The sequence below is a fragment of the Pelophylax lessonae genome (genome assembly GCF_965119305.1).
Source record: "Pelophylax lessonae genome assembly, chromosome: 13".
Lineage (NCBI taxonomy): Eukaryota > Metazoa > Chordata > Amphibia > Anura > Ranidae > Pelophylax > Pelophylax lessonae.
The window spans coordinates 148,121,443-148,136,614 of record NC_138780.1 but is presented as its reverse complement, the minus strand read 5'-3'; the positions used below and the strand labels follow the sequence as shown (position 1 = coordinate 148,136,614).

Below are 15,172 nucleotides of genomic sequence, written 5' to 3'. Positions count from 1 at the left end.
TTTGGTTGTAACATGACAAAATGTCGAAAATTTCAAGGGATATGAATACCTTTTCAAGGTACTCTACCTGCTCTATGCAGTGGTTTTGTACAGAGCAGCCCAGATTGTCCTCTTCTCTTGTCTCTCTTCGGTACTCCTGGCCCCTCTCTACTGTTGAGTGCCCCAACAGCAAGCAGCTTGCTATGGGGGCACTCGAGCCAACCCACAGCTCCCTGTGTCCATTCAGACACGAAGTTGCAGCTTGGCCCCACCCCCTTTATCTCCTCATTGGCTGACTGATTTTGATTGACAGAAGCAGGAGCCAACGGTGCCGTGCTGCTGCCAATCATAACTCCTACAACATCACTGGATCTAGATAGGGCTCAGGTAAGTATTAGGAGGGCTGAGCGGGGCTGCTGCACACAGAAGGCTTTTATCTTAATGAATAGAATGCATTAAGATAAAAAACCTTCTGCCTTTACAATCACTTTAATCTTATCATATAACCCCACATAAAACTACACCTAAAGTGAATCTGTGCCCAGACCATGCAAGTCCAGTCCATGCATACAATTACTTTTATTTTCTGAACAGCAGAAATAGCACTGTAAAACAATCCCTCATGCACCTCTGTAGCTATAAGAGAAACTAGTCTTCACAACAGAGGCACCAACATTTTTATTTTTTTTTCCATTACTTTTAAGTTGCCCCAGAATCTTAACGCCTGCCAGCTCCCTTGTGTATACTCAGGGCAGGTGTTTTAGCCAGCCTTTCTCAACCTATTTATCCTTGAGGATCCCTTCCATATACTGTATGTGTTGTGTTACACATAAAGCTCCTATTAAATGTGGCCTAGAAAGTTTTTACTGCATATGATTTTGATAAATATCTGGTGATCTTGCCAGTTTCCATTGGCTACTGTTTAAACCTGACCAGACTAGGCACAGAAGCAGCTTCCCCTGAATTGAGAGCTACAGGTTGCCATTCCTATAGTGAAAGTCAACTGCCAAGCCCCCATCCAGCCCTACACAGTTTGATTGACAGTTGCAGGGGCACCACAATCTGCAGAGCAACTTAGAATTTCCATAGAACTCCTGCTATGATCTCAGTTGAAGCTGCTGAGTGTCTTGTGGAGACTCTGCCACCAGCCCTCCAAGCTATGGAAAAGTAGAGGGACAAGCTATCACATGACCACAGCAAGATGAAAAATGTATTGGTATCATTTTTTTAATGAACGTCAGGGTATGTAATGTTACTAGCACCTAGTGACATTTTGCATTTACATACACTTTAAAATCGTGGAGAAGCCCCAAAATACTTTTCCAAAAAGCAGCTCATTAGGGTGATCAATGATTCGTAAGTATAGCAATAAAATGTAGATGTCAAAAACACAAATAAAATATATTACCTAAGTGCAAGCTAAATATCTAAATCTCACAAAAACCACTAAACTTGTATTGGTGTTCAGTGGTAACACAATTTATTTACTGGTGCTCTTTGCATAACTTACTCTGTTTTGGTGGCCAATGCAAAATTCCAACTTTGCCTTGCTGCTCAGGGGTTCAGGCCAGTGGCAGGCTACCTAATGGCTGCCCAATGAAGCCCCTTTGCAGGCCTCTGCCAACCACACGTTTCCCAGCATCCCTTACCCCTCAGCTGTCCCAGGAGTCCTCTCCACCTTATCCTCCCCAACCTACCTGGCTGTGCACTGCCCCCATCTTCTCACTCTCAACTGTGTTCTCCCCTCTGCTTGTGTTAGAGCAGGAAAGGCTCCCACTATGCATGTTAGACAAAGTCCAGAGCTTGCTGTATTGGTTTCAATCTGATAATTTGAAAACACATGATCAGAGCCCTAGAAGATCCTTCATTCACCCAGAATGTATTATTACCTTTGTAGTGCCATATATCTCATGGCTATACTACAGTGTTGTTTTGCTTTTTATATTTGATCCTAGAGATCGTGGAAACATCAAAGATTAGAATAGTGTGCAAGTAAATACAATTAAGATTCCCGTTTTTATTTTAAAAACACTATTAAACTACTAGGATCAAAACAATATTTAATTATAAGGACAATAATTTAAAAATATTCTTAGATTTCATCCCAGCTTCCACCCATGGTGCCTAGGCAAGGGTGATGTCAAAGACCTTCCGGCAACATCCTGGTTATGCTGAATATTTTTAAATTTGTGAGGAGATACACCTGCACAGTGTTGAAACATGCTGTATGAGATTCAGTATCTTTTTTTGTGTGCAGTATGCCAGTTTAATAGGCAGACCTTATATTTTTATGCATGGTTCATTTTAATCCTAAAAAAATGGGGTTTGCATTTAGTCATTTTGATAGATTGCTGCTTATTAGTCAGTTGACTTCCTTTCAGTTACCTTTCCTCTTCTTTCCTTATCCTGCTTTACTCGTTAAGGCACTTTTTTGTAGCGTTCTGAGGATTTCTGGTGGCCTCTATGTGATCTTTTCATGTAGTCTGTGACCTTCATTCATCAATGCTTTAACACTAGAACTTGTTGCTATCGCCTACAGCCACAAAGTTTTAGCCACAACACCACATACTTTTAGGTCTCATTCACACTGGCACTCCTGTGTTTAGCAATTATAAAGTCATCTTGGAAGTATTAACTTTTTACGCTTCCTAGATCAATTTTTCCTGCATTTAGATGTTCCCGCTTGAAAGCGGGTTTAGCTGCATTTAGAGTATCCAATCAGATGCTTGATGCATAGAATTTGGTTTTCTCTAAATGAAGCTAAACTGACTGCACCTTAATGCAAGGTAAACACTGTGGGGTTGATTTACTAAAACTGGTGAGTACGAAATGTGGTGCAGCTCTACATAGAAACCAATCAGCTTCCAGTTTTTCAGAAGCTGATTGGCTACCATGCACAGCTGCACCAGATTTTGCACTCTCAAGTTTTAGTAAATCAACCCCAGTGTGAATGACACCATCAAATGCATTTAATATGCGGTTGACCTTTAAATGCATTTAAACACAGGTTTGACTGTTCACATGTGAATGAGGCCTTATTTTTGCTTACTGAATGTGGTAAAAATTCAGTTTGCAAAAGGTACCCTATTCTGTGTAAGGAAAAAAATAAACAGTATTTTTGATTATATAATGGAAGTCAGCATAGCTTCATCGCATTCATTTAAGTGGCATTATAGCAAAGTCTGCAAAAAGTAAGTCGGTAGCTGCTGACTTTTATAAATTAGTACTTTCCAGCCCTAGGAATCCAGTGCTATCTTCTTACAATATGAAATCTCCAGCCCTGTTTTCAGTCCTGCACTACCATCTTGGGAGCCAGCTATGAATTTCTGATCACAGGCAGCTACCCGATACGCATATTGGAGGAGACTGTGGAGTAGTCTCCTGGGATGTGTGACATGTCCCAGGAAGCTGCCGTTGAAGTTGGTGGAAACAACAGTGCATTGGAAGCCCTGATTGGCTAAAGCAATGAAAGCTTTGCCCAATCAGGGCACAGAGCACTATCAGATCCATGACTGGAGAAAGTAATGATGACTCTATCCAATCATGGCTCATAGCTCTTAGTCCCACCCCACACTATAAAAGTATTCTTTCAAAAGTGGCCATTTGTAGTGTGATATCAGCCTGCTGGGGGTTTTGTTACTGATAATAGAATGCATCTGTCCACAGACACTGTGGGTCATCTGACATTTATCAAAATGAATCAGTCCTGGATTACCAGTAGCTATGAAACCCCTGATGCTGATGTCACTGATTGTGTTTTTGGGATGGAATCTCTGCAAGACTTCCAGGCTGTTGTAGTGTTTATTTCATCTGAAAGAATGTTTTTTGGTGTAGGTTTCATGGGCACAATTAACACCCAAAGACCACTTTTTCCGCACCTGTTTGACAGGTGCATATCAATTAAATTTTTGACAGCAAGGCCAATTCTTGCTTTTATCAAGAGTATCTCTATAGGGTTACAGTGGGAAGGCACCACAGACACCCAAAGACCAATTTTTCTGCACCTGTTTGACAGGTGCATATCATTTCGATTTTTGACAGCAAGGCCAATTCTTGCTTTCATCAAGAGTACTTCTGTAGGATTACGGTGTGAAGAAACCTTTGACACCCAAAGACCAATTTTTCGGCTCCTGTTACTTCTATCCAAAGTCTGCATAAAAAACATCAGAATGTATCCAAAAAAATCTCTAATCTTGTTCCCATTGCTCTACATTGTGGCCTCATCATACAGACTGGCTCCCCAATTCAGTGTTTACAAAATAAAGAAAGCTTGCAGGGAAAATGTCATTTTTTTTGGCTTTATAATTGCAGATATTTCTACAGCAGCTTCTATACACAGTACAGATGTGCCACTTTAAAGGTAGACTAAGGGCCCCCCAGGCTTTATATTGAAATGAATTTTTCATTTTTATTGTTATTTCTCATTTTGTTGCTTTCACTTTTAGCATCATTAAATCACTGCTCATTTAAAAATGACATTTTTTACAAACTTTTTTTTCATTGATACATGTCCCCCAGGGCAGTACCTGGACCCCCATAACCATTGTATGTCCAATTACTTGCATATAAGCTTCAAATTGGGCACTTTTGATTTTTCGAGTTCGGGTCCCATAGACTTCAATGGGGTTCGTTATTCGGTTCCGAACTTTCACAATTTTCGAAAGTTCTGGTTTGAACCGAATAGGGGTCGTTCGGCCCATCCCTATCCAGGACATGTTTTCATCTGATTAGTGGCCATATAGGCAAAAAGACCAGGTACATTTATTTATTTAAAAAAAAAAAAAAGAACAAATCTTCTGCACGTTTATTTAATCTGTAACTGTAAACGGTTCTTTAATCAATCACGTTTCTTATGTTTGGTTATTGATCCCATAACCCACAAAACATGGGAAATAATACAATACAAGCTGAAACATGTATACACAAGAAACAAAATTATAGTGGGGGTGATTTTCTAAAACTGGAGCATTCAGAATCTGGTGCAGCTCTGCATTGTAGCCAATCAGCTTCTAACTTCAGCTTGTTTTATTAAGCTTTACAATAAAACCTGGAAGCTGATTGTTTTTTTGTTTTTTTTACGCAGAGCTGCACCAAATTTAGAATGCTTTAATTGTATTCACTACCCCCCCACACACACTCTCCAGTGTGTTGTAGTTTGTTCCCAACATCTATCATTTTGCAAGTAATGGAATCTGGAACTAAATTCTATGCAAAAACATTTCATGTCTACTCAGTACACGTAAGAGATTAGAGTAATATTTGTATTCTAAAGTCAATCTAGTCTTGCCAGATACAGTGCTAGAATTTCCCTAATGATGTCCAGTATCAATACTAAAAAAAGGTTAATTTATCTGAAAATTATTAGATTTTCAGTGCCTGGGAATTAGAATGTTTGTAGCATTAAGATGAAAACTACAGAGATGGTTGGCTTTGAGTTTTTAGAAAGATTGATCTAGATGTAAGCGTATCTATTCTGAATTCAAACAAATACAATAATTGTTTTATTTCTATAGCAGAAGTAATTTCCTTCACAAAAAAAAAGCAAATGACCCATTCCTAATTTAAATTTAAGCTCAAAGCTAATGGCTAAATACAGTTAAAATACATACATGTGAACGTTTTTTACCTACCAAAGGATTTGGTATACTGCCCACCCAGTTCTGAGATTTACACATCTCTACCACAGAGAACAGTCCTGCAGTTTCAGTTTAATTTACAGGTCCCTTCCCAACTTGTGATGAGCCAAAACACCCTGGATTCGGTTCGGCAGGGCTTCACCAAATTGTAAAGATATTTGGATGGCCGAGCCGAACCCAATTGAAGTAAATGGGAACCAAATCTGTAAAATTAAAAATTAAATTTTCCAATATGCAAGGAGGTGTCAAAATATTTTTGTTTTTAGGAAGCCGGCAATAAATGTAATTTGCTGGCAATGTAAAAAAAAATTACACAGTGACCCCTCTAAAATATATACCCAACCCTTTGAATCTGGTATGGATTTTAAGGGGGTATCTCACAAAAAAAAAACCTGAGGTCCCCCCCAGGAAATCCATACCAGACCCTTTGAGTCTGGTATGGATTTTACAAGGGACTTCACACACATAAATGAGGCCCCCGGACCATACCAGGCCACATGTCCTACATAGAGGGGCTGCCTTGCCTGATGGTTGTGTGGGTCTGTGGGCAGGGGCTTATTGGAATCTGTAAGACCCTTTAATAATAAGGGGCCCAAGATATTGGCCTCCCCCTACTTAAATGAGTATGGGTCACACGGTCCCCCCACTCATTTACAAAAAAAAAAAAAGAGTTATAGCCTACAAATAAAGACACCCAAATGTTTGACATATCCTTTGTTAAAAAAATACAGAAATCCCCAAAAAATCTCCCTGCTGTAAATTTATCATCCATCACCATGCCTTCTGCTGCCAACTAACTGAAGAAAGATACCGGATGACCAACTGCACAAGACCAATCCCCATTGGTTGCCAAATGACAGATCCCTTAGCTGTCATGCGCTACATAAAAAAAGGGGCAAAGATACTAGTGACATCATTGTCCAAATATGGCCATATTTAGGCAAAGATGTAAGGCTAATTTCCACACCAATATGCTTACGTGATCGGGGAATCCCTATAATGTAAGTGAATGTGCCAGGTGATTGCAGTGATTGGTATGAATATGCTGGCTTCCTTAACAAGCTTTAAAAGCATTACCCAGATATTTAGTCAGAGATGTAATCGACAATATTCCCTGCCCATTTGCTTTCCTAGCCAGGGAATTTCAGACATGTAAGTGAATGGGCTGGATGACATCAGTTGTTGGGAAGGACGCAGCAGCTGCAGGCAGCCACTGCTTCCTTAGCAATCTTTCACAGCCAGAAGCTGTCACATTTGTCCGTGCCGAACACCCTGAACTCTCAACAAACATTTGAAAATCCAGTGTTTGGTCTGAACTCACGATCAGACCAAACACTAAGCTCATACCTATTCCCATCCCCCAACCCTGTGATGGGAAAATGAAGAGAAAGATAGCGATGAGCTCATCTTTTTGTCACTCTGCTTTATAGTCCTATCAGCATGCTGCTTGCATTGCAGCACACCTGATTTGGCTCCTGATACCAAGTCACATTCATTTACTTATAAAGCTTGTGTTTGAAAGAATATATTTAAAGGGGTTGTAAAGGCAGAAGGTTTTTTTCATCTTAATGCATTCTATGCATGAGGATAAAAAGCCTTCTGTGTGCAGCAACCCCCCTCAGCCCCCCTGATACTTACCTGAGATCTCTCTCTGTCCAGAGATGTCCACGTGTGTCTCAGCCGTCTGAGATTCTCTTTCCTGATTGACTGAGACACAGCAGCAGCGCCATTGGCTCCTGCTGCTGTCAAAGTCAGCTAGCCAATCAGGGGAGAAAGGGGGCAGTGCTGGGGCAGGGCTCCATATCTAAATGGACACAGGAAGCTGTGACTCAGCTCGGGTGCCCCCATAGCAAGCTGCTTTCTGTGGTGGCAACTGAACAGGAGGGAGGGGTCAGCATCACAGAAGAGGGACCCGAGAAGAGGAGGATTTGGGCTGCTCTGTGCAAATCCACTGCAACAGAGCAGGTAAGAATAATATGTTTGTTATTTTTATAGGAAAAAATACTAGACTTTACAATAACTTTAATAATGTATTCTTAATTACAGAGCTGCAATAATTGATGCCTTTTAAATCTGCCTGGAGTTCAGGGTTATATATTTCAACATACCCTATATTACCAAAAGTATTGGGACACCTGCCTGTACACGCACATGAAATTTGAATGGTATCCCAGTCTTAGTCCGTAGGGTTCAATATTGAGTTGGCCCACCTTTTACAGCTTCAACTCTTCTGGGAAGGCTGTGCGTTGAGGTGCAGGCCAGTCAAGTTCCTCCCCTCCAAACTGACTCATCCATATCTTTATAGACCTTGCTTTATGCACTGGTCCAAATCATTTGGTGGAGGGGGAATTATGGTTTTGGGTTGTTTTTTATGGGTTGGGCTTGGCCCCTTAGTTCCAGCGAAAGGAACTCTTAAGGCGTCAGCATACCAAGACATTTTGGACAATTTCATGCTCCCAACTTTGTGGGGACAGTGTGGAGATGGGCCCTTCCTGTTCCAACATGAATGCACGCAGTGCACAAAGCAAGGTCTACAAAGACATGGATAAGTGAGTTTGGAGTGAACTTGACTGGCCTGCACAGAGTCCTGACCTCAACCCGATAGGATGCCTTTGGGATGAATTGAAACAAGCAGAGACTGTGAGTCAGGCATTCTTGTCAACATCAGTGCCTGACCTCAAAAAAGAGTTCCATAAAGACAGGGATGAGCGAGTTTGGGGTGGAGAAACTTGACTGGCCTGCACAGAATCTTGGCCTCAATCCGATAGAACACCTTTGGGATGAATTAGAGTGGAGACTGTGAGCCAGGCCTTCTCGTCCACTTCAGTACCTGACCTCACAAATGCCCTTCTGGAAGAATGGTCAAACATTTCCATACACACTCCTAAACCATATGGACAGCCTTCCCAGAAGAGTTGAAGCTATTATAGCTGCAAGGGGTGGACAACTTAATATTGAACCCTACAGACCAAGACTGGGATGCCATTAAAGTTCATGTGCGTGTAAAGGCAGGTGTCCCAGTATGTCTGGTAATATATTGTATCTCAAAAGTATTTGCATGGAAGTGTTTTAATGTTTTTGTAACTACAAAAAAATCCAAAACCACTTTTATAGAACTTCCTGATATCTGTATTGAGTTAAAATTGTTTCAGTAAAATTTGTTTAAAGCCTCTTGCAAACTGCAGCCTAAAAACTCTGTGTTTTTAGGAATACAGACATTTTTTTATATATACATATAAACTCTGAAATAAACTCTGAAATCTGAGTTACTGGTCAGTATTTTAATGTAAATTTGAAGAGATTAGAATTGCAGTTTAGGAGACAGAATTTATTTTACTTGTTTATGTGCAAAGTAGAGACTAATTTCGGCCAGGCATACTAATGTTCAAACACCAGTACCGTGTGCAAGTACCCTAATATGGTCAGTAGAATATGAATACCGAAGTTCTTTTCCCTATTTGTCTTAAAGTGTCTCTGAAGTTGCCGTTAAGTATGGTGTAGCAGATTCAGAATCTACTCTATGTAAGTTTAGCAAAGTTTCAAAGGAGTACAAGAGGCTGCTAGCTGAATTTAAAGCAGTCGGAGTTTGGTATATTGCATGAACTGATTAATAGTTGGGTTGACATAAAGCTACTTGTCAAGAGACAGTATACTGTTGTTATTTAGTACCAACTTTTTCAAGAACTGTTTACTAATCTGTTGTCCCTGTGCTCCTATAGGTAAAGGTGATGTGTTCGGGGATGTGTTCTGGAAAGAGACCACTCTTGCTCATGCTTGCGCCAATGTCCGAGCACTGACGTATTGTGATCTACACATCATCAAACGGGAAGCTTTGTTAAAAGTCCTGGACTTCTATACAGCATTTGCTAATTCTTTCTCCAGGAACCTTACACTGACCTGTAACTTGAGGAAGCGGGTAAGTTTATATGTATTTATATGTATATAAACTATATTACTACACTCTATATATGAATAAGAGGTGTTTTGATCTTATCTAAAGCTAAACTCCAGGGAAAAGAAACCTCCCCCCCCCCCCACACTGCAAAGGTTTATGCTGAGGGGACCAGTTAAATAACTTTTACTTGCCCAAGCCCTTCGCTTCTGCTTTCTCCATTCACACTATGCAACCGCCCCAACAGCCTCTTCTGTAAGGAGCTCAGTGGTCAAAGGCATTTTGATGTCATCAAGTACAATGCAGGGCCAATAGCTGGATAGGCAACCCACAAGCCAGAGCATCAGGGAGAAGTCTTGATCGCCGCCTGTGGAGGGGGCAAGGACTTAAAGTATAAAGGAAAACTTTTTTTAGCTTTGGAAAGAGTAGAGAGGGATTAGAACACCTGTCAGGTTTTATTGCTGTCCGTGCCCCCGTTAAGGAGATCCACCCTCTCTATTTGTCCGGTCTACCATTATCATTAAAAGAGAAAGTAAAAGAAAATCTCATATTTCAGGTTGTCCCCAAAAAGGTAAAAAAGGGGAAATCTTCCAATAGGGACACTAGTTCTGGTGACCTAGGTGGACCTCTAGGAATTAATTTACTGTGCAGGGTTTTCCTCTCATTTCCTGTTTGGCTATGGGACAGGAAGTGAAGTTAAATCTCCCAAATGGGGACACAAATGAAAAAAAAAATATTATGAAAGGGGTTATAATCCTCTATTACTCTATCCAAAATGAAAACTGTTTTGACTATAGTACAACTTTAAGCAAGTAAGTTTTTTTTTTGTTTTTTTTACTGCTACCCTAGGCATAAATGAGCATTTAACTATTCCAGTGCAGGGGAGCCCCAATGCAAGGTTCAGCTTTACAGGGTATTTCTTCCCAGGAGAAAAGGTAACATCATGAGACATTGGATAGTTGCGTTTCAAATATAACTTGAGTATTCCTATCTATTGGCTATTAACCACTTGCCGACTGCCTAACACCGATCTACGTCGGCAGTCAGCCCCTCACAGGCAAAGTGACGTAGGGCTACGTCACTAGCTTGTGAGGGTCTAGGGAGCGAGCGCGCGCCCCCGGAGGCGCGCTCCCGCTCCCACGTGGTCACGGACCCCCCCGCGCGTGTGACCAGCGGACCAGATGTCCGCCGGTCACTCGGCGATCGGCGGGGGAGAGGGAGAATGTCAGGCAGCTTGTGTAAACAAGCCACCTGTCATTCTCCTCGCTGTAAAGACACTGATCAAACGGATCTAGTATGTAGATCCTTTGATCAGTGTCCTTACAGCTCAAGCCACAGCCAATCACAGTAGAAAGCACGCCCCTAGGGACACACACAGCCCCTCCCTCCCAAATAAAGTTAACCCCTTCACAACCAGTGTATTTTTACAGTAACAGTGCATATGTATAGCACTGATTACTGTAGAAATGTCACTGGTAACCCCAAAAGTGTCACAAATGTCAAGGGTCCGATCTGTCCGCCCCAATGTCGCAGTACCGCAAAAAAATCGCAGATCTCCGCCATTACGTGTTAAAAAAAAAACAACAAAAATGACAAAAATCTTTCCCTTTGTTAGTAAACGCGATAACTTTTGCGCAAACCAATCAAAATACGCTTTTTGCGATTTTTTTTACCAAACATATGTAGCATAAAACAAATTGGCCGAAAATTTTAAAAAATTTTGATTTTTACTTTTTTTTGGGGGGGAATTTCATATAAAAAAATGTGAAAAATATTGTTATTTCTGCAAAATTGACGCTATTTTTTTGTTTATAGCGCGTAATCAAAAAATCGCACAGGTGATCAAATACCACCGAAAGAAAGCTCTGTTTGTGGGAAAAAAAGGACGTGAAATTTGTTTAGGTACAGCGTCGCACGACCGCGCAATTGTCCGTTAAAGTCACGCAGTGCCGAATCGCAAAATACCCCCTGGTCAGGAAGGGGGTAAAATCTTCCGGGGCTTAAGTGGTTAAGGATGAGGGTTATGATTTTGGAGTAATTGATTTTACTGCCAAACAGAAGATTTTTGGCAGTTGAACTGTCTAAGCAAAAAATTTTCTTTCTTTATATAAAGGTGTGGTATTTTATGTATTTAGGAAAGTTTAGTTTATTACATTTTTTTTTATTTTTGCGCATTTGATCATTATTATTTCTGTTACAAAAATGAAGGGGAAATTACAAGGCTCATGAGGGGGCATTATATGGCCAAAAAGCAAGTGCAAGGTAGTTAAAAAGAACTTCCCTGACTCTCAGGTGGTTTTTAAAGTCCATACCACCCAAAACCATCCTAATTTCACCTTTCTTATTGACTCCTAGGCATTCTGACAAAATGGTAAAATTGTTCAGAAGTTTTTTTTAATCATATTTTTTATTGAAAATATTCACAAGAAAAAACAAAGAAATCACAAACAGTCAATAGGAATATTGCCTGTGTTCAGTCAGAAGGGAGGTGGGAACATGGGAATTTATCTAACTTTGTCAATGTACAGAAAGCTTAAACAATATAATCGGGTTATGTAAACAGTGTTTTGAGATGGAACCACACCAGGTCAAAGACCTCGGTCATGCCCTAAGCACTACTGGACATCCCTAATAGGTACGAATTGTGTCCGGGAGGGGGCATATCCATTCCTCTTTTCTGGATGTGGCTCCCATTCTTCCATCCTAGTTATATTGAAATTTTTCGTAAACAGGAATCAGAAACTGTCCATAAGGGTATTGTCTATATTCCATCCTGAGGGAGTTAGGAACATGTGAGTCTAACTTGACATTGTCAATGTATATAGAGCAACAGCAATACAATTGATTTATATCAACATTGGGGGGGGACATTTTTTTTTTCTTTTTGAAATGTTGAATAAACAAAATCTCCAAGTAATTATGCTCATCTTATCAAATATCATTGAAGATGGGGAGGGCAAAATTGTTGAGGAAGGGTGGTATAATGGTGTGTCACAGACATAGCTCACTTTTCATTTAAAAACTGGATATCTCTTTAGTTGAATTAATAAAAAGGAAACTTAGTTCACTGATTATGGGCAGAGTCAGGAGTGTTCTTGGAGTTAAGTTGCAGCAAAGAAAATGCAACCCATATAGGTAAATGTCCCTGAATGACTTTCAAGTACAGTCAGTAGTAGAGAAGCAGATTTTACATCGATATATCAATGCCATACTAGCATTTTCTATAAATGGCATAGCCTCAATGGAAAAGATCTGGCATTGTAATTCCCCCAGGTCCAGGTTGGCGTATGCTGAGGCACAAGCTGTGCCCATAGCCAATTCATATACCAGAGAGTAATGGGTGCCTTCATAAAGAAAAATATTATAGTGTAATATAAATGCCAAAAGGTTGTGATAAGGATTTATTATGTTGTACCTCACCTTTTTCACTAAGAAGTTTCCTTACCATATAAATCCCTATATCATGGGCAATTCTGGAATTTATCCACTTTATAAAGGCACTAGAATTATTTCCGGTACAAAGTTTTTTTTTTTTTGTTTTTTTTTTTGTGGCATTACAAAAATATACAATTGCAAATTTAAAAAGTGTATAAATAATCAGTAAAAAAAGACTCATGGGGATCAAGGAGTTAAAAATAATGTTAAAAGGGTTAAATAAAGAGTTAAAACGAATTTGGGTTCTAAGAGAACTAAAATTGTAAATTTTTCCCCCCAGCTTTTTTGTGTACAGGAAATGGATGTGACTATGCAAAGAAAGGAGAGACTCCCATCCAAGCACATTGCCCAAGGTGGGAGCCTTTCCAATCTTTGCCTTTTCCCAGGTAACCAGTACTGGTTTAAACTCTGTGGAGGGCCCTAGGCAGTCAAAACCTTGGGGCCCTCCTTGCAGGGTTCTGGAGGTTTCTCGTGAGTGTGTTGTAGTGGGATAACATTGAACTAAGTAGTGTGCACATCGGCCGCTAGATAGAGATGATCACCACTATTGTACATGACACGGCATGGGCCCATAAGCTGGTGCCTTCTCTACCTATATGTTTTTGCTTTTTGGGGGTGGAGATTGCACTGGATTGACTCAATCTGTCACTGCTTGTTGATATGAGGAAATGTCGGCAGGTGGGAAGGATTTTCCTCCAGAGATTAGTGCCCGGCTTTAGAAGAGGTCTGGTCTGCTGCCTCTGGGTATGGCCAAAAGGTCGATTCTGCATGTAATTGAAAAAAAGTGGACGTAAACCAGCGCCCGTTGTCCAGTGAATGTAGGTTAGAAAAAACGTTTTATTTAGAGTAACAACGATAAAATAAATCCAGCACGTTTCAGGTGAACAAGGACTCCCCCTTCCTCAGGGCTTATGTCATCTTTAAATCTGCAGCTCTCTTTTACAAATTTCAAAAAATGCATCTGAGACCTGACTTCCTGTAACATCATGTGCCCAACTAGAAAACTTCCTATTCCATCATGCACCATCAGAAACCCAAATAGCAAGGATAATTTGCCACAAATTTATAGCAGTGCTGAAATTTATGTCTGTTAACTTGCTGCACATTTTCACTGGCAATTTGTACACTTGCAGAGCATTTGAAGCACAAGTTCTAGTTGACACTTTTCCAATTTGTAGCAAATTTAGGTGGCAAGTCTCTAGCAAGAGCATAGTTGCAGTGGTGAGTCTACAGCAAGAGCTCTGCAAGTCTACGAAGCATGAAAATTCAGCCAAAGTGACCCCTGTGGTGGGATGACTATTGCTCAACATAACTGAATCAGAACTTGCAGCAGACTTGCAGAATGTTTGCAAAGAAAGTTGATCTGGAGTCATGCAGACTTGCTACACTTGTGCAATAAACTTGTGAAGCCTGACAAGTCTAGCAATAGCTTAGCAAGTCATTTTCAAAGTGCAGCACACTTGTTAGCTATCTGGGAACACACCCTGCTTTGTGATAGTCCTTGCTGTGGAGTCCATGGAGTCCTTGTTCTCCTCAAACGTGTTGGATTTACATCCACTGGGCACCGGGCGCTCCTTTACATCCACTTTTCTTTATTTGCAAAATGCGACACTGAAGATAACATTCAGTAAGGTATTTTTTCCTGCTACACTCTCAGAAATAAATGCAGAAGTGACCCTGTTCCACTTGAGCTGCCCAACCATAAATTACGTAACATGATTGGAGGCGAGATCAGAGACATACAGTTGGAGGGAGCAGAGACAGCAAGCTGATAATGAAAATCTTGTAGGATTTGGTCCCTTTACCATCCAGCTAACAAATGTAAGAGCATTTTAGATAAATCATAGAGCCATTCATTTTGTGCAAAACCTTTTTAATAGTGAATATATCCCAGTGTAATACATTGGCTGTAATTGCCTAACCAGTGATAATGGAAATCTTGTGGCGTCTAATGGTACTTCTTAATTTAATGAAAGTATTCCAATTTATCCCAGTTAAAGAGATTGTCAATACCGTTGATTAACTTCAATTAACTTGGCTTAATGAAGAAAACAGTGACACAGGTTTTAATGGTTGACTATCTAATGTAAGAAAATGCATGTTTTAATTATGAGGAAACAGTAACTTATAGTTTTTTCATGTATAATGTTGAATTTGTTCCGGAGTAAATATGTTTTAGCAATCACGGCAAAACAAATACAATTGTTTGGTTGTTGAAGTCTTCAAGTGC

The 15,172-nt window shown here is 40.3% G+C and overlaps 1 protein-coding gene across 4 annotated transcripts in view; it reads left to right on the top strand.

The window, feature by feature from the left end:
• Positions 1–15,172, top strand: part of KCNH5 (potassium voltage-gated channel subfamily H member 5) — a 510,054-nt gene that overhangs the window by 451,939 nt on the left and 42,943 nt on the right. For all 4 annotated transcript variants that reach the window (XM_082242615.1, XM_082242614.1, XM_082242613.1 and 1 more), the window contains one exon: positions 9,335–9,531. In XM_082242615.1, coding sequence (XP_082098741.1) covers positions 9,335–9,531 — 197 coding nt within the window. The remainder of the gene's footprint in view (positions 1–9,334; positions 9,532–15,172) is intronic.